The sequence below is a fragment of the Ixodes scapularis genome, unplaced genomic scaffold (assembly GCF_016920785.2).
Source record: "Ixodes scapularis isolate PalLabHiFi unplaced genomic scaffold, ASM1692078v2 PGA_scaffold12__126_contigs__length_90152505, whole genome shotgun sequence".
Lineage (NCBI taxonomy): Eukaryota > Metazoa > Arthropoda > Arachnida > Ixodida > Ixodidae > Ixodes > Ixodes scapularis.
The window spans coordinates 62,095,509-62,123,027 of NW_024609838.1; the positions used below are offsets into that span (position 1 = coordinate 62,095,509).

Consider the following 27,519-nt stretch of genomic DNA (forward strand, 5'->3'; position numbering starts at 1 on the left):
TGTGGGGGTTATACCAGGGAGCATTACTGTTAGATATGATAGTGCGGGTAGGAATGTACTTATTTTATTAGTTAGGTCGTTGATCTTGGCCACGAAGATATCCCAGTTGGATTGCACGCTGCGAATTTCAAAGCCCTTTAAAAATGTTTCGAGGAAGACAGATAGATCACTATTAATAGCCTCAAAATTTGCCTTTTGATAATTACGAATAGTTTTCATTTTTCTTTTAGTCTTAACGCGCTGCAGGTTGACGTGAAATGACAAAAGGGTATGATCACTCAAGCCAGGTAAGTAAGTAATTTCTGAGATGAGATCAGGGCAAGATGTTAGTACAAGGTCTAGTGTATTCGCGACTGATTCGGTTATTCTTGTGGGTTGCTTGACAAGTTGCGTGAATGAAAACAGAGAACATAGATTTAGAAATTCATCTGCTAGAGTGGAAAAAGGTTGCATACAAGGCGATTCGCTGTCCCATGAAATATTAGGAATATTAAAATCGCCCAGTAAAAATAAAGGTAATGTAGGATGACGAGACACAACTAGGTTAATTACATCATGTAGCTCGTTTACGAAGGTGGAAGAATAATTAGGGGAACGATAGCAAGCACCAACAATAACCCTTTGCCGATTCATTTCAATAATAGCCGATACCATTTCCAAGTTGCTGGGGATATGAATACACTGGGAAGGCAATTCCTTGGAAATGGCCAAAAGAACGCCGCCGCCTTGACGCGTTGTGCGGTCGCAGCGATAGACAGAGAAACAATGTGCTGACTCGAAGATTTCGTGATCGCGAAAATGAGGATGCAACCAGGTTTCAGTTAATGCTATGATATGAGCATTGCAGGTATCTATAGCTGAGGTTAGTGAATCGCGCTTATTAGTTATGCTACGAATGTTACAGAAAAGAACCGATACATCAGATACGTTAAGACCACAGCCCCTCGCGTTTCCCTATCTCTCCTCGTGTGCTGAGGTGCTCGGCTGTGGGTTATCAGGAGCGCATTGGGGCGCAAGTTCGACTACGCTCTCGGTTGCCATGTCATACACGTATTGCTTTTTTTTTATCACGAGCTTATTGTGGCGCAGTTGGAATGTTGGTGACTGAGGTAGGTTTTTAGCAAACTCGATAAGTTTTCTTCGAGCAATACGCGTGGTGGGCGAGAAATCTTCGCTAACAGTAACGTTTATTTCCCTCAGCTTAGCGCGTGCCGAAAGGATCTTATCTTTTATTTTGTAGCCAGAAAGCTTAACTATGATGGGGCGGCATTTGTTCGGCGTGAGTGGCCCCAGACGATGGGCGCGTTCAATGGAATTTTCAGGCATGGTATGGAGTGCGTTTGTCAAAATTCTTTTCACGTGTGCCTCAGACTGCTCCCATGACTCGCGAGAGTCGGGAATGCCATAAAAGAGTAAGTTGTCACGCCGCGACCTGTCCTCCAGTTCGTCGAGGCGGGATTCCATTGAGTCATGCTGAGTGGTTAGCACTTTTACCGAGTCCTGAATTTCGACCAGGTTCGTGTTAAAATTGTCGAGTACCTTTGTTTTTTCTTCAAGGGCGTCTAGCCGTTTTTGAATGTGGCCAATTTTAGTTTCAATATTTTTTTGGCCAGTCTTTATTGATTTTACGTCAGCGACCAGCTCAACTTGACTCTGTGCCGATTGAACAGACCGTGCTTGAAGGTCTTTTAGAAGGTGAAAAAGGACAGCCATCTGTTCGGACGGCTCGTCAGGCACAGTGTCAACCTCCAGAAGTGTCCCAGAACGAGTATGAGGGCCCGGATTCACTTCGACGTCACCGCAGCGGAATAGCATATATAGCATATATTGCATATATAATATTTTAGTTCAGGAGAGTCCCCCTTAGTGGGACACAGACAGCCCAAAGGTCGTATTTTTTTATATTGTCTAAAACGATGCAAGTTGTAGTCATGAACACACACAAAAAAAAAACACATCACAAAAAAAAAGATTTTCTGCACGCGCACGTGCTTTTTTATTTTTGTTGCTTTTCTCTACCGTTCCTCACCTCCTCGCTTCTTTTGATTGATGACAACAGAACTCATGAAATTTAGAAGCTTTGTAGGTGACATTTCTATACCATTTAATAACGACAATCGTAAAACATGTTTTTTAACGCAATTGCAAATGCACTACGGCCCTTCTTTTTGAAATACCAAAAATCAGAATATGGTGTGATCTCGCTTCCTGGATTTGTAACCTCCCTTGGAAAACTTGGCGAGCTTGACGCACATAGCAGAGAATGATTGGTGAGTCAGGGAATCAGTCAAAGAAACCGTTTTTTTCCAATCTGCCGGCGCCCTTCTCTCTTCCTCCTCACCTCCTCGCTTCGGGTTGCGGTGGTTCGGAGGTGCGACAGAAAGTCGACTCACGAGACTCTGCAATATTTGACGTCACCGCACTGGCGCGAATCGCGCAAAAACTTCAATTTCGGCATCTGGAAATTGTTTTTTTACTTCCCAAATACTGAATTCCCAAGTTTCGAATTTTGAGGGTAATGTCCCGGCATCGTTTTTAAATTGTTTCGGATAAGAAAAAAAAAAAAATGATTTTGATGTGTCAGTGTCCCTTTAAGGTAGGAATGGTCTAGACCATCCCTACCTGAAGCACTACCACAAGTCAGTGAGTAGCACTTCACCATGGAAGAACATCCATAATGTGAAATGTTTATATCATGCTTTCCTCTAGCAAGTTGCGATTCCTAAATGTCTAGCATATTTTTTTTATTGTCTTACGAACCAATACTGCCTTCTGTTTAGAAGGTATCACAAACCTTATCTATATCAAATGCATGTTCTTTGCATTTAGTCAGTTTTAGCTAAACATTTTGTCATCCAAGCTAGAATTTCCCTGCTTTAATAGGCCAATTGCTATATTCCCCAAGCATCAAGGAGAACGTAGGGATTGGTGTTCCACACGCCGCGCACGCTGCCCTCAGCAGTAGTGACTTTTTTTAAAGCAAATGGCATCTTGCACAAGCGTTCGTCAACGCTTAATTTTGGTTGTTTACTTTGAATCTTTTATACGGGGAAGGCGTGCGCGTGTGGCGCGTGGAACACCAATCCCTGCATTCTCCTTGATGCTTGGGGAATATAGCAATAGGTCTATTCTATCAATCTTGTCGTGCTACAGTCCTCCTATGAGGCTCAAGTGTTTCTATGCCTGATGTTCCTTAATCGAATGTGGTGTAGTTGATTGTTCCATGCATGGTTCTTGCTAGAAGAGCCATTGGTTCCACGACAAGCATCAATCTTTGTGAGTGAGCTATGAATCGAGCAGATTTGGCATTCCAAGGGTCCTTGATGATCTCAACAAATAAGTGACATCATATATGCATCAGAGCTGCATTCAGAGGTTTTTTTATTTATTTACAGAAAAAAACCTGCAGCGCCGAAAACTTCGGCATTATAGCAGGTACAGCCCATGAATTTATACGCTCTATTGGGGAGGAGGACAGACCGTGACGCCCCAAGCGGTTAACTGAACAACTACACGGAGGGGGACAACAAATACAATGACGCAGCGCTCGGCCGACACAACCGAACGCGGCGTCAGCGTTCGGCTGGAGTTTGTGTTCTCCGGCGAGGGGGAGGAGGGCTCTTTTCTTTTCGCTACGGCCTGCATGAACAATGCAGCACGCACGATCCCAGCTCAGCACAAAAGCCGAAGTGGGTCAAGCTCGCATTCTCTGAAAATAGATCCGGCACTTAACGTCGCTTCGTCGATTGTTAGTATTTTTTACATTAGACTGTGCCCCGCGCTCTATTGTAGAAGATGACATGGCGATGCCCATAAGGCCTGTCGGCATGTGCACAGGCCTTGTGTTGAGTAAACACCGAGCGTGGGGAAAACAAACGGGTCAGAGCACCCTCTATAGTTCGATCTCCTGCCCAATAGAATAAAAACAGAACACTTGAATATACAGCCTGGGCTGTCAATAAAGAAAATACATAAACATTAAACATAAACAACATTAAAAATTGAGACCACTTCCTGAGATAAAGGTCCCACGTCATCACAAATAAAGAAAGACTGGTAAGAGGTTCAACTGAGCGATTGTGCGTGGAAAGAATGAAAACTTCTTATTTGTTCTACAAGAAATTTCCCTTATTTTTTTGGTATGATCCACTCAATTTGAAATGTAGTTAGATAATTTTATGTAGTTGCTTTTATCAATACCAGTCATATCATTAAAAATTGCGTGCAAAAACCTCAATCGAAAATCTTTGCACCTTGACAATAAAGTTTCCCAACCAAGTACATTTTTAGTCTCTGTTACGCTATTGTTCCTACAATAATTTCCTGTTACAAATCTCGCCACACGGTTTGAAGTTTTTCTAACTTATCTGCAAGGTTCTTTTGATGCGGATCTCACAAAACACATGCATATTCCAGTGTAGGTCTTACCAAACAGAAAAAGGCAGTCTCTTTTAGTTTCTGTGGAGCACCGCCTAAATTTCAAATAAAAAATTTAAAGTGCGGCTGGCTTTTTTAGCGGTTTCAGTGACATGAACATTAGAAGAAAGGGTGCTCGACAAAGTAATCCCCAAATATTTAACATCAGTGTTATTACTTAATCTATGATCATCAATAAAATAGCATGATGGGACAGGGTTACGTTTCCTCTCAAAAGTGACTTGCACACACTTTTCCAAATTTAAGCCCAACTCCCAAATCCTGCACCAATCCGATATTTTATCTAGGTCCGACTGCAAAAAAGCTGAATCACCAACACTGTCTACCCTGCTGTACAAAACAATCGTCCGCAAACAGCCTTATGGGCGAGTTAATGGTCGATGATAGGTCATTAATGAAGACAAGAAATAAAAGGGGTCCCAGCACTGAACCCTGCGGTACGCCAGAAGTCACATCATCAAGATCTGAGCTTGCACTGTTTATGACGACACACTGCTTTCTCCCAGAAAGGTAATTTTCATTCCAACGGTGTATGTTTTCATCAAGGCTAAGGGAGCTCAGTTTGTGTAGCAGCAGAGGGTGAGACACTTTATCGAAAGCCTTGCGTAAATCAAGAAAGATGGCGTGCGTTTCTCCTCCCTCCTCAGCAGTTGAAACCAAGTCATGATAAAGTTCTACGAGCTGTGTGGCGCACGAGAGGCCCTTTCTGAAACCATGTTGAGTAGAAGAGAAATATCTATTTGTATTGAAATGCCTCACAACATTACTATAAACAAAATGCTCTAAAATCTTGCAACATAAGCAGCTCAGTGATATGGGGCGATAATTCTCTACATTATGTTTTGATCCGTGCTTATGGATTGGCGTAACACATGTCATCATACATTGACCTGGGAGTACACTTTGTTCTAGCGATTTACAAAAAATAATCTCTAAGTAGCGAGACACAGCAAATGAGCGTAATTTTAAAACTCCGTGACAAACCATCGGGACCTACAGCCTTTTTAATATCAAGCTCATCTAAGCACCTTTTTATCCCTTCTACACTGATGGCGACCGGAGGCATTTGATTCACAATTTGTTCATTGAGAGGGGGCTAAGAATGAGTTCTGACGCTGGAGGCAAAAATAGGCTGGAAGTATGTATTAAAACAGCTTGATTTTTTGTAACTTTCTTTAATTACTTCCCCAAGGTATAATATATTTGGAATTCCCATGTTCTCCTTACGCGTCTTTCTGAGGTATTTCCAAAATTCCTTGCTACTAAGTCGCATGCCATCGGAAAGTTTATCAAAATACTCGCGTTTTGCAGTGGTAATAGCTTCCTTATAGGTTACATTCAGTTTCTCTAGCTCTGCGGCTGCCGATACGCATGGGTGTAATTTATTATTTTTATACCCACGTCTGCGCTTTTTTGTTCCCTCTTTTACAGCAGCTGTCATCCAGGGCTTATCATTCCTTGCTTTTGCACGTATTATTTTAATGGGAACATATTTTCCTATTAATTCCAACGAACGATTTTTGAAGAATCCCCATGTAGCGTCTACACTGTTTTCTAGAGCGAAAAGCTCGAAATCTTCGAAAGATTCAGTCAGCCCTTTCTTTATAGCTTCAAAATTTCCTTTATCGTACATAAAAACTTTTCTGTCATTATCGTGGGCACGGAAAAGCTGAGGGAACGCTAAGCTGGCAGTAACTATCTTGTGGTCGCTAATTCCTGGTAGGACGGCTACATCATGAACTATTCGACTATTACACAATAGTAGATCCAGCATATTTTCGCCTCTAGTTGGGACCTGGACAAATTGCTCGAAACCATCAGTTGTCCAAATATCATCAAATTCAGCACAAACAGCCCCACTTGGCACAGTGGTGTCATCACCATGCCATTTTAGCTCTGGGAGATTAAAATCTCCAGCAAGAGATATCTGCTCATCAGGTAAGACAGAAACAACATCGTTCAAAGCCTGAAGGGTCGCGACACCGGTTCCAGGGGGTCAGTAGAAGAGCCCAATAGCCATATCCCTTTCCTTTATTAGGGGTTCGTATCCGGCACCGTATCGTTTCAAGCTGTTCTGTTCCCACATCAATCATCACGCTATTCAGAGACTTGCTAACTAAGAGGAACACCCCACCCCCGTGTCCATTTCTGTCCCTTCTGTACATGTCAAATTCCGGGGGGAAAAGTTCAGCATTCAGTATTGTTTCATCTAACCATGATTCGGTACCAAAAATAAGGTCAGGATGAAATACTTGAATTAAGCCATTTAACTTTTCAATCTTATTTTTTACGCTGCGACAGTTCACTAACAAAGCAGTATGTGCCTTTTCAGGAAAAACCCTTTCAGAAACAACACTTTGTTTACCGTTACATTTTTCTTTATCACAGTTGGCTATCAAGGAAAATAGATGACGTCAGAGTGTTTTCACGCTGTCACGTAGACGCAGTTTCGGAGTCCGGACAATCGCCTAGTTTTACACAACATTTTTTTTCATCATCCCACGCGTACGTGTCATCATTGACTCGCAGCTTATCATGAACAAGTTTTATTTTAGCACCCTGTTCTTTTTCTGCCATTGCACTGTTCCAGAGCAGTTTCCGTTTGCGCTACGTCACCTGTGAGTAGTCATTTGACACTGATATTTTTGTGCCCTTGAGTTTCGTACAATTTCTAAACACGTCACTCTTTTCACTGTAATCATAAACCTTCATGATAACTGGCCTAGTTTTTTCCGTTTTTTTGCTCCAAGCTTATGTATACATTCTACCGACTGTACATCAACGCCCAGGCAGCCCCGAAATAAATCCTGTATCACCTTTTTCCTAATTATTTTATCGGTTTCACTGTGAGCATGAAGCTCTAGATGCACCTTGTTATTAATCTTTTGTTTTCTTTCATGCTTTTTCCAATGTTCTGAGTGGAAATTTAGAAATCTATGATCCCATGACCTCCTCAGCTTGACTCATCCCATCTTAAACCTTGCTGAGGACAGCAAACCTTCCAACTTTGGGTCTCCCAGCAAAATGTGATCTGGTGTTTCACGAAAGTATCCAGATAGGATGCCTATTATCTCTTGGGTCTTTGTTTTCGTTCGTGGTTTTAGCATGTAGTAAATGTCCTCACCTAGAACCACAAATGCTCTGCTTTACAAAAATGTCTTCTGGGCTGCCAAAATGTGCAGTCGACAGCATCAATTGATTAGTGTCCAGTGAATTGAATCACTTCATGCTCTTGTTTTTTGTTACAGGATGCAACCAGGAGCAAGCTGCAAATAATATTAATATTAGCTTCACACTGACAGTATAGACCGTTCCATTAGGGTCATAGCAGAGAGGGTAAAAGAGAAAAAAATGCACTCCCCCTCTCACCCCGCATGTCGTCCGCTCCGCCGAGTGGGCTGTAGCTAGCGTCCGGCTGGCGTGCAAACTGTTTAAAATCGCGTCATTTTGGAATTTTCTGGCGCAGATGCGCAGATTTTGGTATGCCAGTTATCGTATAATACTATTCTAGATAAAAAGACTCGCAGGGTCCAATTGCGCTGTTACCTGCGTGCAATTAAAAAATAAAAATACGGCAAACTGTGTCAGATTGGCCGGTCTCTTTGGCGAAAAGTAAATCCGGTTGCTGTACCTTTTTTACTATACACAAGTTTGTACTGGTGGAGGCCTTTAGCAACCATGGGGGGAAGTCTGAAATAATAAATAAAACGTGCTCTCCTACCGCAATACAAGCAGTAGTTGAGGGTAGTACTGCCGGCTGACTCAACTGCTATTTAAGTAACGGAAAAAAGATATGCTAGTTATCATTTAGCAAAATAGAACAACAGGGAGCTATAGGTTGATTTTGGAGTAGCCACAACTATTCTAAGAACGCGAACCACTTCACAACGGCAACCACGAGCAAGAGTTCGATGTTCGGTAGAGCCCGCCGATACAGCCCAAAGATGGAGAACGGCAACCTCCTGGTTTGTCGTCTGCTAGCGGAGTCGGGCGCGTGCCCTCTCTCTTGTTTTGCCCCGCCGAACCTGCTGAACTTCCCGGATGTGTGGAGAGGGCGCTGCGGTCAAACAAAATGGTGCCGCCCAGAGAGTACTAAATGGAATAGTCTAGGGGGGGACTTAGCCTAGGAAGATAATTTTTCGCTAAAAAAACATTGATTTTGAAGAATGCTTTTATTTAGATCCACCAACATCTGAAGGATATTTGCACCCAGTTTCATTAATCTCTGTTGTATAGCTCACTTTCCATTAATTATTTTCTGTGTTTCAGCGCAATGCATTAAGGCCCATTCACACACTTGCAACCTCTTAGAACCTTGTTCCTTGGAACCTTTTAATATATCTTATGACGAGAGAATCCACTGGTGCCATCTATTGAGTAGCTGTGTAAACTTGGCGGTCCGTCATATTTTTTATTTCTCTCGCGCATTGTCCTTTCTTGGATTGAAGAACTTTTGTGAACGTTATAAATGAGCCTTTCTCATGGGTATTACGCACGTTTGACCTAGGAAATCTTGCAAAACCTTCGCTTTTGTGAGATGCAGTTCGAGGGTTACCGCATAGATGGCGCCAGCATGCCAGTGTGTTGTCTCGTCCTAAGAAATTTTAAGAGGTTTCAACAGGTCTCGTCTCTCTCGGTTGTACTCGGTTGCAAGTGTGTGAACGGGCCTTTATTCTTTGTTTCATTTCCTTAATATAAATTTCATTGTAGTCAATTTCATTTCATCATAGGACTAAAAGGTTCATCCTTTGTTTTTCTTGGCTGAAATTTAATGAGGAATGTGATTGCTGAATTGTTTTTTCACTTTACTGATGTTACTAATAAAAATACTGAGACTTGAGGACACAGAAGGCATAAAATTTAACTGATTTTGCCGAACAATGTTGTTAAATTACTTTTTACAAAATCGTTTGCACAGCCACACACTCCCGACATTTTGCTTTTTTCTTTGATAGGAACTGTCAGAATTTTTTTTACAAATATTGTGTGCAGAAAATCTTTTATTACGCCTAGCAGTAGATGCCATTAATTTTAATTCATTTCAGCTAGGGATTAAAAAGTCAAACTTCCTGGTTAATGTCCTCCAATGAGAAATGTAAGGCATGACTTATGATATGCTTTGCATTCTGGTCATCATTCTTGTCAGCCAATGCCGTAGTTCCTTTTGCTGTGGAGTGAAAATAAGATGCTAGGATTTGCCCCGCTAGACAATTCTTAATTTTTCAGTGACTGTAACAACTGAAATGTGCAAAGTTGCCAAAAGATTCCTCAGTGACAAGCCCCTTGTGCTATTTGTTTGAAATTGCATCTCTGGAGGCAAGAGTTCATCTCTACCTTTAATCCTGCAGGTCCAACACTTCAGTGAACGCTCCAAAGAAGGTGTGCTGGGTACCGCATTGGAGTCCTGAAAGGGCACCCCCTACCAGCCAAGTCAATTCTGCACAGCACGAGTTCTTGAAGCGGCGTATTTCTGTACACGAATGCAGCTGTACTGGTTCCAACTGGGCACCTCATTGTTGCGATTGATGTCATGCAGCCAGCATGCCCTGTTCTCTAGCCGTATCTAGAGTCGAGCTACCCAATTTGATTCACTACCATAGTGTTGCTGTAGGGGAAGCCAGTGTGGTGCAATTGTGTTTCTATTTTATTTTGCCCTGGGTATTTCTTTGGAGTGTGCAGCAATTTGTGTATCCTTACTGCAACCTTTTTACTGAAAAAAGTGTTGCTTCCATCGAGTGATCAGTAAATTTGAGTTCTCATTGATGGAGCTGTTGCTTTAAAAGGTTGTGTGAAGCATTCATGACCGAAGCTGCAGCAGCACTTCTTCTAGGCTACCACAGTTGCAGGGCTTTTTGCGGAGCATTTCTTTTTGTTTTTATCCCACTTGTGCCCTCAACTAGCAACAGACTGGAATTGGGCAGTCGAGTGCTTCTCCTCAGCATCCGTATATGATACAGCTCGTTCTTACATTATTAAGAGAAACTTATGATGTAGTGTGCGGTGCATACTTCAGACATGACCCCACCTTAGTTTGGGAGCAGGCAATACTTCTCTGTTGTGTCGTTTCACCCCTCGGTTGTGCATTTGAGAGAGTCCTCAAAATGCCTCTGTTTTGTTTATTTATTTAGCTTGCCTCGGATTATTGCGAGGGAGGGATGCGAATGCATGAGCAAATGTACAAAAGCACAAGGCACGATAACATGAGCATGCAAAACAGATTCAGAGTAATTACATGGTACTCAATTGAACAGTGGCATGAGCATGAGAACACTTGCATCAGTCTAAAAAGTCAGCAGTTAAGATATTATCGAAGAACAAAGTTGTAGATGGGATGTTGATTGTGTCTTCCGGTAGAGTGTTTGGGTCGATCATTGTAGATAAAGAAAGAGAGGTTTTTAATACATCCGTTGTACACTGATACTCTCCCACTTTCTTTTTGGTGATTCTCTTTCCTGATGTGAAAGGGGGGAGGCAGCATATTGTTAGCTTTATTTATGCCGAGGTGGTTATGAAAGATGCTATGATACTATTTTAATCGCACAGGCCTCCTTCTGTGGGCTAATGAGATTAAATTTGGCTCTCTTTTTATCTGGCTAACACTCAACCTAAAGTTGGAGTTACTTGCTATGAACCTATATGCTCTGTTTTGTACTTTCTAGTTGGTTCACAAGATAGGCCTGGCTGGGGTCCCAAGAAACACTTGCATACTCGAAGATAGGTCTAATATATTAACATATAATGTGCTTTTAATGTTCATAGGGCAATCTCTTAAGTTTCTCTTAATAAGGTTATGCATCTGAGCCGGTTGTGTGGTTATATCGTCCATCATAATGTAAAAACAGCGCAAACAAACACGGACGAAGGACAAGAAACATGCAGACGGGACAAGCGCTTGTCCCGTCTGCGTGTTTCTTCTCCTTCGTCCGTGTTTGTTTGCGCTGTTTTTACATTATGATCAACGAATACCATCTAGCCCAACTCTCGACATTAATATCGTCCATGTGTTTTGTCCAGGTAATGTTTTCTGAAAAATACACACAAAGGTATTTTACATCTGATACTTTCGGCAAAAAATTTCCGCTATGTCATATAAAGAGGACAGGCTTATGCTTGCGCGTAAAACATACGTGATTACATTTATCTATGTTTAACTTCATGCCTCATGTGTCGCATCAGGCTGAGATACGGCAGATGTCATCTTGTAATGCCCAACAGTCGGCCATTTCTGAAATTTCAGAATAGACTACACAGTCATCCACATAGAGCCTTTGTTTTAATTTCAGTGAGTGGGTGATATCATTGATAAAAATTAAAAATAAATACGGTCCCAGAAATAAAGGCTGCAAGACAAATGTTACATCAAAGTAGTCTGCGTGGTGGGTTATCGTAGAATACCGCGCATCCGCCCATTCCCGAATTTGTAAGATCTGAGAAAATATGCACACTACATTGATATGTAAAATTGATGCCCATTCCCCCTATTTTTTTGTGGTTATCTCTAAATGTTGAGTGGGCACTTGTGCGGTATATTACAGTATGTGCATGTATTAGGTCATTGAATTAATGGCTGGCTTTGTTACCATAGCATAGACTTTGGGTTAATTTTTGGCGTCTGATCTCTGTCTTGGCACCTTTTGGAAGTTATCCGATTCTAGAGAAACTATTGAATCTTGTGAAAATCAGTTGACTGATTTTGTGCGTCCTCCCGTCAGGGATGGTCACAAGAGCTTCGGACATCAAAAAGGAGAGTGCCTGCCGTGAAGACAGCATGGGTAAGCTCTTTTGCACTAAGACGGGTTAAGGCCTGTCCAAACAGGATATTACATAAATCGTGAGGCGATACGACTCTGACATGAGTCGTGCGGCACTCCTCTTTTGTCCGATTTTTTTTGCTGAGGAGAAAGTTTCTTTCGTCAAAGGTCGGCCGTGTCTTTCACGGAGTCCTTGAAGATGTTCAACACGTGGGTTCGGACAGCCACTAACAAGCTCTGTTAGATGTCGGTCAATCGCTCAAGGTCTCTGCTGCTTTTCAGGTCCCGAAAACAAAAAAAGGAAAGGGCTTTGTTTGAAATCTTGCTTAAATAGGTCCAAGCAACTCCGGCGGGTTGTGTCACGTAAAAACATGGATAGAGCGACGTTGCACTGGGGTAGGTTTTCAAACGCAAAAGTACAAAAACCTTATCCTAGAGTAAGATAAAGTAAAATTTGAGAACACGGCCAAAGATTCGAGGGCCCGGCAGAACAGACGGACAGCGTAGGGCACGTTTAGGCCATGCTCTAGACTTTAGTGACATCACGGCAGCGCTCCGTTCACTAAACTGATTGGAGTGCCGCCCGAGACTGTCACTCGAGTGCGCTCTTTATGCATCAAGTATTTCTCAGAGCGCGAGTGACTTCTTCACGCTCTATGACGTCACGTCCAGAAACAGGATGGCTGTGCTGAGAGAAACATTGTCGAGACGAAGGCAGACTTGTACGTAACGCGTTACAAGTAATTGATTACTTGTAATCAATTACAGTTAAGTGTAATTTTGTAACGCTTCAATTACATTTGTCAAGCTGTAACGCTCGGAGTAATTCAATTACTTTTTTTCTGTAATCAATTACAAAATCAATTACACAATTACCAATTACATTTTTCATCCCACAATTCTTTTTTCTCACAAAAATCAGCATAGTCACTCAGCCATGGAGCAAAAATTATTGACATTTTTTTAACATCTAAAAAAAATAAAACTAGGATTAGTCGGCAAATCCTTTTTTCTTTTACGCCACGCTCTTCTACAAGCGCGCCACCAGCCTTGGCTGGGGAGTTCCGGATCTCGTTGCAGATTGCTGATAAAGTCGACGGGAAGCGGGAACTCGCTATTGACTTTTTAGTGGGCTTTGTTCCTTAGGTCGACGCGTCAGCTACACGACAAGGTCCGGGTCTGAAAACAAAAAAGGGAACAATAACCAAACAAAATTGTGTACGCAATATTTTACTGTGTATTTGTGTATTTCTGTCATCGCAATAAGAAGTAACGTGAAAGTAACTTGAAAAGTAATCAATTACTTTGCAGTAATTGTTCAATTACTTCTGGGAGGCAGTAATCAGTAACGGTAATCGGTTACTTTTTTGACTGTAGTAATTGTAATTGTAATCAGTTACTTTTTTTCAGTAACGTGTACAAGTCTGGACGAAGGGCACTCCTGGACCGCTGCCCCTTTTTAGTTGAATGGTGCTTAATTCAGCAGGTAAAAACAAGTTGATCTGAAAGATAAGATAGTAATTAGCGTTCCAAAAACGGTTTGTTTATGTATCTCTCCTGGAAACAAATTATTTTATCCAACAGTAGCATGCTGATAGCACAGCGATAGAAAAGTTGTCGAGATGAGACGATGTTCGGACCGCTGCCCTTTTTAGAATGCTTAGCCCAGTGAATAGAGATATTTCGATTGGAAAGCTGAAACATCGGTTAGTGTCGGGAAAAGGTTTGTTCGTGCATCTCGCCCACAAAAGAATTGGCGTGCTATCTATTGAACGGTGGTGTGCCGGTATTGGCGTAGCATATCGACGGGTTCCATCTCGCGCTGCAAAACAAAACCACGGAGCATCTGACAAATTTGACAGTTTCCTACGACAAATGGGTTCAAGAATGTTGTCTTTCATTTAAATCTGAATCGCACGGATGTTCAATAAATAGATCAATCGAAGTAACTTTCTGAATATTAGAACGTTCATAAAAATTTCCTAAAGTCACCATCCTTTTTTTTTTCTTTGTTGTTTTACAGAAGTCTTAATTAATTTATCTTTGGAATAATTTCGGCTTCTGCCACCCGTATCCACGAGATGCCGAGATCGTCAGAACCGTGCGGTTGGACGTGGCTCATGCGGCCCGTTGACAGGCTCGGTGTGTCGTTCTCCAGTACGCTATGCTCCGTTTAGTTGCTGCGCTCAGAGTATGAAACTCGAAGCATTGGTATAGAAGGGTGGCGCGTGACATCAGGCCTGCCGAGAACCGGGGTCACTGAAAAGCGGAGGAAGCGAGGAGGAAAATTGCGCTGTTCACTTGGCCGGTGTCCAAACAGACGTCACACTGTCGGACGCTTTCATTTCCACAATAATTGACGGAGTCGTGTTGCCTCAAAGTTTTTGTAGTATTCTGTTCCGACAGGCCTTTGCGTGATGGGGCACCCTCTGCCGGAGGACAGATGCCAGAGAAGCTTCCCTTTTCTCTCGCGCTTTGCAAAAGTTATTTTTATTTATTTCATTTTTATTTTGAAAAAAGTGCCATCTATGAGTTAAAAGCAAGTTGGTAGGGATGTTAAAAGTGCAAATATAAAGAAATGACGCACATGCATAATTTACAGCATCCATTGACAGTCGGTGCCTATTTGCCAATTTATTTAACAAAAAAAAAAAAGAGTTCCTAAAGGAGTTTGTTTTAAAATGGTGAGGCATACTTATTTCGTTGTCTTCCAAATGCTTTATCACGGTTTGCATAGGTAGCATATGTGTAAGTAGGAATAAAGTAATGATCGCGTTAAAGAAAATTTGATTCGTGTCAACACCATCCTGGTACTCGAGGGCAAGGGTTTGCGTCGGACTTCAGTAGGGAATTGGTCTGGATAGGTAGCAACCAAAAGTAGATTGGACAGCTTTACTTCTAAAAGGTTAAAGGCGCAAACTGAAACACTGACGAAAATAGAAACAAGTATGACAAGGACAAGTGCTACTTGCAAGTGATTTTTACTCAGCCAGTCTGTCGTTCACCATATTGATAACAAGCCATATACCAGTAATAGAGAGTTTTATAGATCGTTCCATGACTTCGATAACGATACCTGATACCCCGCCACCGCCTCCCTTGCGCATGCATAGTATCGTTATCGGAGGTATCCGAACGATCTACTAAAACTCTCTATTATACTGGCAGTCTTATAGGGAGTCGTCTAAAAAAAAATCTTACCGTTATGGTGAACCACAGGCTGACAGTGAATGTTTCTCCAGTAAAATTAGTTAAGTAGCACCTGTCCTCGTCATAAACGTTTATTTCGTTTGTGTTTCAGCTGTGTAACTGTGAAAGTTACACACACACAAAAAAGAAGAAACACAGGTTGTCACAGGCAGATATTTATCGTGCCTGCAGAAAGCGGTCGAGGCTTCCTTGCACACGCACTCTGCTAAGTTGGTGCCGCTTTTTGCCAACTGCGAGAAACTTCGATCGAATGAAGTACCTGTGAGCTACGTACGGACCAGGCGCGTAGCCAGGGGGCTGTTGAGGTGTCAGAACACCCCCCGAAATTTCCACCATCATTACGTGGTCTTTAAGGAGGAAATAAACAAACATACGCAGATGAATGAACCATACTTCCTCCAATGAATGAAAGAACCAAAGTTTCACGAACCCGTATGTTTTGGCTTTCGGCGGGTTCGGGAAAATTTGATTCTTTGATTCATTGGATTAAGCATGGTTCATTCATCTGCATATGTTTGTTTATATAGATACACACACATATATATATATATCAGGGTGTCTAGCGACCGGGAAAACCGGTAATTGTCAGGGAAAATTTTATGCAGCGGGAAAAATCATGGAATTATAAGGGATATTGTCAAAAAGCGAGCCCAGTCAGGGAAAATGAGCCGGAAACGCCATCAAGCTCCCTGAGCAAAAGCTCGACGACTTGGGGGCAGAAAAATGGGCAATAAATTCTGCTGAGTGAAACGCGGCCTCTGCTCACCCATGCAGCTTGGGCTACCCAATGCAAAGGGAACAGCCGACAAATTCAGTCCAAGCCATGCATTGGGTTGGATTGGACTAAGGGCACGACTTTAGGCTAGATCCAGTTAAAGCCACTAGACTTAGTAACAAATGGTAAAGCCGCAGACCCCAATTCAATCCAATCCCATCCGAAAGTATCCGAAAGTGCGCCTCTGCGATGCGCACTTTCGGATACTTTTGGGCCATACATTCAGTTATTGATGTGTGTCGTTGAGCGCTGTGTTTCCATCGTGTTTCCGGAAGTGGCCTTTTCGTTGACGATGTCGGCGGCAAGAAAGTGCTTGTTTAATCCGGACTGGACGAATCTGAATGTATTGGTATATGCAAGTTGGATTAAGCCCGTGCAAAGTGATCCTCAGAGTGCTTAGTGCTCAATATGCCGCAAAACGTTTTCTTGGAGCAACATAGGAAACTCGGCAGTTTCCAGTCACGCACCGAGCAAAAAGCACCTTGCTGCTTTGAAGTCGCAGTTAAGCCGTTCCCAATCTGGACTTTGCCCCTTTTTTTTATGGCAGCAACTAACGTTTCGGCCGGATGTAGTGGAGATCGCACATGTGCCCCGGAGGAGCCTGAAGTCACCTCAACAAGTGTGAAGACGTCGATGAGCGGCTTTCTACTGAAGAGCGCTGTGACAAAGGCCGAGATAATTTGGTGCTTAAACTCGGTAGTGATTAACGAATCCCTTCGTTCTACATCAGCGTCGGCCTCACTTTTCCCTCTCATGTTTCCCGCGTGTGAAGTTGCTGCAAAACTTCAGTTAGGGAAGGACAAGGTAGGCTATACCATCTCTCATGGTATTGCGCCCTACTTTCGGAATAAGTTGCTAACAATTAGCCTCGCCTGTATGCATTTCGTAGTTGTTTCGTTTGACGAGTCGCTCAACAAAGTGACTCAGAAGCAACAGATGGATGTGCTTGTCCGATATTTGGACACTCAAGTGGCACTGTGAAGATGCAGTACTTCACTTCGTGCTTCCTGGGCTACACCTGTGTGGAAGACCTGGCATCAGCATTCAGGGAGGCAACAGAACCGATCAATCAAACGAAGATACTACAAGTTTCTATGAATGGCTCAAATGTAAAGAACTTTCTGAGGTCACTGAAGGAAGAACCGAAGGAATCGGACGAGAGCCACAATATTCTGGACATTGGAAGTTGTGGGCTGTGCGTAATGAATGGTGCATACAAGGCAGGCCATGCTGCAGTTGGTTGGGATGTAGTAGCATTTCTTTGCAGCAGCTACAACCTCTTCAAATATGTGCCTGCTTGTCGTGCCGATTGTGCCAACTTCACCGGGAGCGCACTATTTCCTCTCAAGTTCTGTGCAGTAAGGTGGCTCGAAAACGGCAAGGTAATTCATTACGAGGGCATTGCAAGTTCTTCCGAACTTGGCAAAGTTTGTAGAGTGCTCAACAAAGGCAAGCAAGTGGCCGACATGCCCCAGCTACAGCGCCGTTGTGAATGCACTCGGTGATCAGCTGTTGCTGGCAAGACCAGCCTTTATGCTGTCAATTGCTGAAGAACTGGAGCCATTTTTGGCAGAATTTGAGACCGACAAGCCAATGGTTTCCTTTTTTTCGACGGCACTGTATGACATCCTACGATTCTTGCTTGCAAGAATTTTCAAGAAGGAAACCCTGAATGCTGTGGACACGCCCCTTAAGCTACTGACGGTTGATTTGGAAAAACCGAGAACTGTATAGCCGTAGCCGCCTTTGATGTTGAGTTTGCCGCAAAGAACGAGCTCCGCAAGGCGCCCAAGCTACCACAGCTCATCTTGCTCATATTCAAGAAAGAAGGCATTTCCTTCATTAAGGTGTGCTGCCAAAAGGTGATGGAGAGGTCACTCTTGAAGCATAAGCTAACTAGGGGTGCCGGCTGCTTGGATCCAGCATTCGCATTGTCTCCTGTGGCTGGCCGCAAAGGACTGACCCTCACACTTGAAGCGCTTTCAGAAGACCAGTGGCGGACCGATCTACAAGCAGAGAATGGGCCCATCATTCCTATGTACAGATCTGTTCGCTGGGCCTTGCACAGAAAAAACTGAAAGATTTTGACAGGAAAGGGAGAGGCTGGATGTTCTGTAGCTAGATCTCTGCTCCCACGATCACAAAGAGCTGTTGTCTTTCATCAAGATCATTCTATGCTTGTCTCACAGCAGTGCTGTCGTAGAAAGAGACATCTCAGTCAACAAAGAGTGCATTGTTGAAAACTTGAAAGAAGAATCGCTCATAGCGCAGCGAGTAGTACACGATGCTGTGCTGGAAGCAGGCGGCGTGGACAAGGTTGAAATTACTGACAAGATGGTTCGCAATTCCTACAGCATCTTTCGAGAGAAATTCCAGAAAAAGAAGGAAGAAAGTCGGGAGGAGTCAGATGTCAAGAAAAACAAGAAAAGAGTGGCCGCTTTTGTGAAAGAACTAGAAGAAAAGAAGCGAAGGCTGCTCTGTGAATCACTAATGGAGGCCAGTCTCCTGCAAGAAAAAATCCACTCCCTTAAAGGACCTGAAACGCCAAAAAAAAGATTTTTTTTTTCATACTAGGTGTTGAAGTGGCATGTCAGGACATTACAAAAAAATTGTTTCACTATAGAGGTGCGTAGTTCTTTTTTTTTATAAAAAATAGAAAAAGGAGGCCCAATTCAAAGTTCCCGCCAGTGCACTGTGACGTAACAGTGTACCGCATGGTGTCGGGGCTGTCAGAAGGGAGGCATCGACCTACGCCATTAAAAGTGAGTTCGCAGGAAGTCGCGGGAGTTTCACTCCTCGTGCTCTCCGCGACCGTGCCTAAGACTTTTTTTTTTTTTATTTTCTGCTCTTTGTACGAGCGATTGTAGAAAACGAAGTTTCAGTTCCACTAGCTCTTTATTGCTGCACCGTTGGTTAGTTTGCGTGCTGTGAAAGTTGAGGACGAAGAGTCAGTGGATCGACGTGATGGAGGTCAATGATGAAAGCGTTGCGAGTACAAGCCAGTGTACGAGTGCGTGCCGTCAGTCTGATGATACAGAGCTATACTGGGCTCAAAAGAAGCTATCAAGTTTTGAAAAAAAAAAAAAAATTTAGAACGCTCCTAGAAATTAGGATTGCTTGCGTACGACACATCCAATTGCATTGCTGAAGGTTCGGACACAGAGGTCGTCGAACCATCGGATACTCTCCAGGCTGAAGATGCCTGCCGTCTCTCGGAAATGCATGCAGTGTAATCTCTTCTTCAGTTGCTGAAATACCGGGACAGTCCTTCACACAGCACCTTCTAGGCACTGTAGTTGATCACGTCAATTCACTGGCTCCTCTTCTTGTACCTTTACAGTCACATTAAGCGATGAAAAGCAAATAAAAGAAACCTTGTCTGCTTGGATCGCTCGTGGAGGTGCAGAGAATAGCAAAAATATTTTAAAAATATTACACACGCGGTCATGGTAAGTACGAGGATGGACACAACTCACGTGAGTTCCGGCGATGCCTCCCTTCTGACCGCCCCGACACCTTGCGGTACACTGTTACGTCACAGTGGACTGGCGGGAACTTTGAATTTTGAATTGGGCCTCATATTTCTATTTTTTATAAAAAAACTATGCACCTCTATAGTGAAACAATTTTTTTGTAATGTCCTGACATGCCATTTCAATGCCTAGCATGAAAAAAATATTTTTTTTTGGCATGTCAGAGGCTTTTTAAGAAGTAAGATGTGTGCTTGAGCAATTCTTGTGGAATAACAGACACTCTTAAGCAGCAAGCGCAGATTGTGTTTTGCATAAACTTTGTACAATATCACACAACCCTAATTTGTGAGGATTATAATTCTGCTTTATTTAATAAACAATGCCTTGTGTTGTAATGGTCGTATATATTTAACCGCCTCTACAATGGTCAGGGAATTTCACCTGAAATTGTCAGGGAAAACCTGGAAAAGTCAAAATTTCAAAATAATAATTAATTTGCTAGACACCCTGATATATATATATATATACATATAAACGAATATGTGCAGGTGAATGAACCATACTTAATTCAATGAATCAAAGAATCAAAGTTTTCAGGAACCTGCCGCTCACTGATGGCAAGTCCCGGCACCACCGGCATCTCGACAAGGCCAACAAAGAACAAACAAAAACACCTTGAAACAAAAGTGCACCATCCTCGACGAACTGCGGGTAAATGTAAAAAATGCCGTCCTCCGCCAGCGTCCTCTGCGGCGGCCATTGCACTGGTCAACACGGTCCATACCAGTGGCGTAGCCAGAAAATAATTCGGGAGTGTTTCAAGGTGCTGATGCAATCATACACAAAAAAAAATATATATATATATATATACAGTGTGTTTCAGAAAACGCAGGCCAAATCACTCCTGCGAAAACTAAGCATCGTACAGAAAAAAAGGTTCCGTTGTTTTTTGGCTTTCGGCGGGTTCCTGAAAACTTTGATTCATTGGATTAAGTATGGTTCATTCATCTGCACATATTCGTTTATATCCTCCTCGGAGACCACGTACGATGGTGTTATGTGCCCGTGTTATATATATACATATACAGGGTGTTTCAGAGAATGCCGGCCAAATCGCTCCTGCGAATACTAAGCATTGCACAGAAAAAAGGTTGATGTCGTGTTGTTGTCTGCCCAGAAGCCTATTTAGAAAAAATAGTAATGTTTGGAAAAAATAGTTTTTGTTTTGTTTTTTTAGAAAGTAACTTTTTATTTGTTCACTTTAAGGCCTCACTTTCAATTAGAAACTTACTGGGCATCGTCAATAACCCCTTTATCAACCATTTTTAGACAAGTATAAAGCATGCCAAGCATTTTACCATGTTTTGAGAAACCCTTCAATTTTGACGCATACTCTGGTTTCGGATTCTTATCCCAGCGCATCTTGGCAGCAGCTGTCCTGCCTCCGACAGCCAAAGCGCAGAAACAAGGACAGACAATTCGCCCGTCTTGGCCGCGCACCTGCCCGCCTCTTTTCCCTCTCGTAAAAAAAACAAAGAAGTGTAGCGTGATCGCGTGGCCAGGCGATAAGGAACGCCTCGCTGTTCAAAAGAGCATGACATTGCAAGATTGAGCTTTGACTTTTGGGTGGCCTCGGTTCCGCACTTCAGCCGTCGGAGGGCAGGACGGCTGCCACCAAGATGTGCTCGGATAAGAATCCGGAACCAGAGTATGCGTCAAAATTGAAGGGTTTCTCAAAACATGGTAAAATGCTCGACATGCTTTATACTTGTCTAAAAAGGGTTGATATAGGGGTTATTGATGATGCCCAGTACGTTTCTAATTGAAACTATGGCCTTCAAATGAACAAATAAAGTTACTTTCTAAAAAGCTTAAAAAGACTATTTTTTCTAAACCTTGTCATGTTTTCTCAATGTGCTCTTGGGCAGACACTAACACGGCATCAACCTTTTTTTCTGTGCGATGCTTAGTTTTCGCAGGAGTGATTTGGCCTGCGTTTTCTGAAACACACTGTATATATATATTTTGGGTTTTTTTTGTGTATGATTGCATCAGCAGCTTGAAACACCCCCGAGTTATTTCCTGGCTACGCCACTGGTACGGACCGTATTGACCAGTGCAATGGCCGCCGCAGAGGACGCTGGCGGAGGACGGCATTTTTTACATTTACGTGCAGTTCGTCGAGGATGGTGCACTTTTGTTTCAAGGTGTTTTTGTTTGTTTGTTCTTCGTTGGCCTTGTCGAGATGCCGGTGGTGCCGGGACTTGCCATCAGTGAGCGGTGATGGTTCGCTGAATCGGTGCTTGAGCGAAAACTCATGCAGAGAGCAACCACACCGACCAGCGACACCGACACTGAACACGAAGCAAACAAAGAAGCGTGCACGACACCGAGTGACCATGTTCGCGCTCAAGTTCGTTTTCGTCAGTATAAAGAACCTAGGTTTAAGAGAGGGTGCAACTGCTCGATAAGGGTCACATGGTTTGTTGGCCGCGTTTGCAAAACGAGCTGCAGCCTGCAAGGAGTTTAAAGCGTTCAACGTCTGCAAATGTGCCCGCCTTCGCCCGGTTTCCTTGTCGCGCAGGCCAGACTAGGACCTAATGCAGGCACGCTTGCACTAATCTGCCCAGGAGACGTCCACCATTGAATTGCAAATGCTCTTCATTGCTGGAGTTGCTCCCTTTCTTAAATCTAGGCTCTCTTCATCAGTATGTTGTAGCTAGCACTCCGAATGCCCCTATCGACATTCCACGACGGCTTCTTTGCGTACGACGCGGAAAAGCCACTTCCCAGGTGAGCAGCAGGGAGTGAATGACAATGCAGAGGCTGTCCTCTGTGGTCTTTGCAGCATCGTCTGCTGCCTGTCCTGAGTGGTCAAAGTGCGGCGGGCTGCAGCTTGTAAACTTTACGAGTTTGGTCGTTTTTAAATTATCGCAAAATTTTTCATCGCTATATTCACGAGAGCCGTTCAATTTTCTTTGCTAAAAGTACACACAAATACATTCAAAAAGTACTACAAACGGGAATGGGAAATTGTGATCACTTCACTGTAGCCGCTACAGTAAAACCTCGTTATAAAGAAGTTGAAGGAGCGGTCATAATTACTTTGTTATAACCATTAGTTTGTTATAGCCAATGTCCATTTCTTCCAACTATTCAACCAAGGGGAATTATGATTGCTTTGTTATATCCATTTGTTTGTTATATCCCATTTTGTTATAACGAGGTTTTACTGTATTTCATTATAGCCGACTTCGCTATAACCGGTCTCGACAATAGCTCCCAAACTGAGCTTGCATATTCAATTGTTCATGATGTCACTTCATACCAGGGTGGGTTTGCAATTCTGCAACTCACCCATGGACTTTCATAGACTTTTTAAATAATGTTTTGTATAGTATTTTTACAATAATTCGGAAATATCTTAAATATTTTAGATAGGTTTTATTTTTGTGCTAAACTGTTTAAGGGGATACACTACTTAGAAAAGTCAACTTCTGAACTGCTTGGTTGATTTTAATCAAATTTGCAGTGGAAGCTTATATGAGTGGCAAGATCATCCCTGCCAAATTTCATTATCCTATGTCAATTCTGAAACTTGGTACAAATGTTACAATATGGAAGTCAGTTTGTTTGCTTAGTTCTTAAAATAAAATAAGAATTTCTGATTTTTATGTGTAATGTAGTCATAGGAAGACCCATAGTACATACCCAGCTAGTTATTTCGGTATTTTGCATTGTTTTTTATAAGTATAACTCTGCAAGACTAACATTTTTTTTTCATGTCTGCACATTTTTACAAATGTAGTTTTTTTAGCATAAAATGTTAAAGTAGAAAACCTAACTAGCCAGGCATGTTTTTCACAATATTCTATCCCAGGAAACCACCTAAGAATAATTCTCTCTTGTGTAATAGGAAAACAATAGTTTTCCTAACTAAACGTCGGTCTGATGGAAAAATAGAAACTGAGAAAAATGAGCTCGAGGTGTAAACAGTGCTGTCTTTTATTTTAGAGGCACATTTACTCAAAAAAAGCCCCCAGGAGCATACATTGGCCCTTCATCTTCAATTCTCTTTTGCTCATCAGTAACAGCTTGCAGTTGTCTTGCTTTCTTGGCCACTTTTGCACTGTCAAATGACCTTGCACATGCCCATGACACACAAGCTTTCGTTGCCTGCTCCACGTGCTTGGTGGTGTGTGTGCCACAGGCTACACCGAGCTTTTCAAGCACTCTCTCAATAACCTGAGGGCCGGCATTGAATTCGAGAACAGCCAGGGCAGCTGCAGTTTCCACCGTCTTCAAAGAGGTGAACTCAGTCTTCGGGCAGCTTTTCCACACCAACGCATTGAAGGATTCGTTGGCATTTTGCGTTAGCATCCTTGAACAGCGTGCAGTGAGGTCTGCATTGGCCAGTCTGTTGTAGAGAGGTATTAGCTCCTTGGCAATCTCCCTGCTAAATGCTGGGCGGTGGGCTCGAGCTACTGATGGCATGCCAGTGTCAAGCAAGGCCAGGTACCCGTGTAATAACACCAGGAGTCTTCACCACTTGGGCAGCCGACGTGTTGAGGTTCAGCGTCTGTGGAGTATGAATGGAGCAGGCTTGCAAACACTGCCGTCTGCATCTTCTTCACATCAGGAGCATTGTCTTTCAAAGCAGTAGCGTAGTACGCAGTCAACTTTTTGGTAACCACCTTCGTGATCTTTCCCTTGCCTCCCAGGCCCCTCTTCGCCTTCTTGACTTTTTCAGTGCCAGTGAAAACACGTTTGGCGATGTGGTTCACACAGTCTTCCTTGACAATTTTCTTGTCGTACAGGTTCAGCTTCGAGATGTGCAGGAACGACTTGCTGTCTCCATCGCTGAACACAGTCGTATACTGCATCCTGTGCAGCTCTTTTGACTGGCTGAACAAGACTCCGACTGCCTCCACTTCCATGGCATTTGCAGAGCCATTAAAATTTTTTTGGCATACTTCCTTGTGGCACTCCATCCACTCTTGGTAGGTATCCTCCCCTTCTTTCGGTCCCAAGCTGTAGGCATAACAGTAATTGCTCTGGACTGAAACATAGAGCACATGACCCGAGTACAGTTCAGTCACCGCTCAGAGTCCAAAGTGGGAAGTGTGACCTCGCTTGTGCCAGGTGCCGTCGTAACTCACACTGACATCCAGAAGCCCGCTGCTGTCACATAGAGCATTCTTCGTGCGAATGGCCTGGGCAGCTTCACTCATCACGTCCCCCGCAGCATCCATTGCGGCGCGGTGTACCTTGTTGGAAACGGCTTGGTGTGTCTTCAGGTGTGTGGGAGGTGGATCGTTCATGGCATTGATATAGTTGGTCAGTTTCATGAAGTTTATTCCACAACTTCGGCTTGCAACAGCGAGGCGCACAGGCAGTTCGGGCTGGCGACTCCTTCCCAAGGCGGGTGAATGCGCCGCTCTCACAACGTCTTCGCAGCCACCGCACGCAACAACAAATTGAAGGCTTGCACTGGTCCCCGTTTCCTTCAAAATCAGCTATCGTTCGTGGCACATCGGGCACAAAAGTGGAGCAGTCACATTTACAAAACGGTAGCCACTCAACAGTTGTGGCTCATCGCGGGCATCGGACGATCCACTTTCGGGTGCGTCCAGTGCGTCGTCACACTGTTGAAGCAGCACGGCCTTGCATTCGAAAGTGGTGAGGTTGCTCCCATTCTCTGCCATCAGAACACTTCAGGTTTCCGATTTTGAGTTACTGACGTTGGAAGCAAGGGGAACTGCGTTGATCGGATGAGGTGGGTCCGAAGTATGCAAACACTCGGGTGAAGGCTCCATCGCACTGCTGTGTAGGCCCCTCGGTTTTGCATATCGTCTCCGCTTCTCGCAGGCCTTCCGCGTGGCAGGCTTTACAGCAGGCATTTTCCCCAAAAAAAGCTGTGCGGTGAAGGCGGTGAAGCGATAGAAAAGCAGTACCAGCACTGATGAAAATCGAACGAGGACTGACAAAATATGGCGGCAGAAAACATTGCGTGAGCGGCGCGAAATGGTGTTCAAAAGGTCGCGTGTTATGTTTCCGCCAACCACAGAGTGAGCTTCGTTTTTCCGACCAATCGGGGTTCGCCATTTCTATATTTCGTCTGTGTTAGGCTCTGCACACGACCTGTCATACTCTCGATAGAAGCGTCCACATGCATTCGAAAGAGGAAAGAATGACTATTCCAATGGGGGTATGCGGTCGGTACTTGGCCCACTAGGTCTATCAGGGGCGCGTTTCAAAACGACTGTCGTGGGCGTGTTCTTTGAGCTCGATACGTCAGCAGATGTTGTGAGCGCTTCAATAAACACAAATGTTAGCTTTCATACTACAGAGACGTGAATAATATTTTTCAGATACCGTATTTACTCGCACAATGAACGCACCCCCCAAGTCGGTTCTCAGAATTTTGACTTTTTTTTTCACTCGCGCACCCCCAGCTCGGACATCAAAATTTTGACCCCCTACCCCCTCGCGCGCGAAATGAACGCACTTTTCTATCCTGGTGCAGGGAGGTCGCAAATGCATGGGCGTGGGCAAACAAAGCAGCTTGCGAAAGGCGGCAAAAAAAAAAAGAGAAAAAAGAAACCCACGGAACCAAGAAAAAAAGCATAAAGAGGAGCTTTTTCTTTTTTTGCACAGCGCAGTTTGGTCTTGGGGTCGTGCGCCGCGCGCATGGAGATAAGAAAGACAAGCGGAGGAGCCCTCGCCTAAGCAAAGTGCGCATAATGAAGGCATCCTGGCCTCGCCTCCTCCTCGCACTTTAGAAAGAGAAGCGAGAAGCGCTCGAAATGAACGCACTTTTCTATCCTGGTGCAGCGAGGTGGTGAATGCATGGGCAGCGTGTTCAAACAAAACAACTTGCAAAAGGCGTTAAATAAATAAAAAAAGATCCCACAGAAGCAAAAAAAAAAAAACATGAAGAGCTTTTTTTTTTTTTTTGCACAGCGCGGTCTGGATTTTGGGTCGTGCACCACGCTCAAGGAGATGAGAAAGAGAAGCAAAGCAGCCCTCGCCTAAGCAAAACGCGCAAAAAAAAAAAAAAAAAAAAAAAAAAAGAAACACAGAAGCAGGAAAAAAAAACATGAGAGGCATTTTTTTTTGCTCATCGCAGTTTGGTTTTAGAGTCGCGCGCCGCGCGCAAAGAGTTAAAAAGTTACGGCGATTTTTCGGGATAAAAGGTCCATTCATTATGCGAGTAAATACGGTAGGTTCTTTATTAGTTGAGAAAACCAAAACAGCAGTAATCTAAAGATCAACTTTTTCGAGAAAAATTGCGATTTCTCGCTCTGTGTGCTCCCTTAAATCGTACCTGCCTTGGGTGCCTCAGGTCAGGAAAATTTTGATGACACCATGAGAGAGGTTTTCGTGGGGACACGGGTGTACTACGAACGGTGAATCTCGGTGCTACAGGAAGTGATGCGATCACTGCATCGTTTGCACTAAACTTCTTCGAAGTGCTCAACCTGCTACATTTTACTAGAATGGGAGGAATTTGTGCCAGCATTGTGCGAAACATTAGTTTTACTTGACCGATAGGAAAATTCAAAGTTTGGGTGTTAGTACACTTACTAATCGATTACCGTAAATGCTGAGTATCCTCCCATGGCACAGAAAGTCCCTGCCCTCTATTTTTTAGACATTTAAAAAAATCATTAAAGACCTTATGAAGCGCCCACACCCCTATTTGAACCCTTTGCCTACCGCAAAAAATTAAGAAAAAAAAAGATTTAAAAATACCAATTTTTTTTTTATGTGCCCTATAAATTTAATATGCAATACAAAGACCAAAAACGAACGCCAAAAAAAATGACCGCATCTCCACGTGCTGAATGATGTTGATTGGGGCGAAGCTCGG

General features: G+C 43.3%; 1 protein-coding gene across 11 annotated transcripts in view; it reads left to right on the plus strand.

Moving 5' to 3' along the window:
* LOC115320098 (gastrula zinc finger protein XlCGF49.1) overlaps nt 1–27,519 on the plus strand; it is a 71,585-nt gene that overhangs the window by 27,596 nt on the left and 16,470 nt on the right. For 3 of the 11 annotated variants that reach the window (XM_040220082.3, XM_040220084.3, XM_040220083.3), the window contains 3 exons: nt 9,786–9,925; nt 12,150–12,209; nt 13,599–13,674. In XM_040220082.3, coding sequence (XP_040076016.1) covers nt 13,656–13,674 — 19 coding nt within the window. In that variant the 5' untranslated portion in view covers nt 9,786–9,925; nt 12,150–12,209; nt 13,599–13,655. Of the gene's footprint in view, nt 1–1,327; nt 1,413–9,785; nt 9,926–11,330; nt 12,210–13,598; nt 13,675–27,519 lie in introns of those variants that run through there. The other 8 variants (XR_005717572.3, XR_005717570.3, XR_006077583.1 and 5 more) reach the window with 5 other exon arrangements.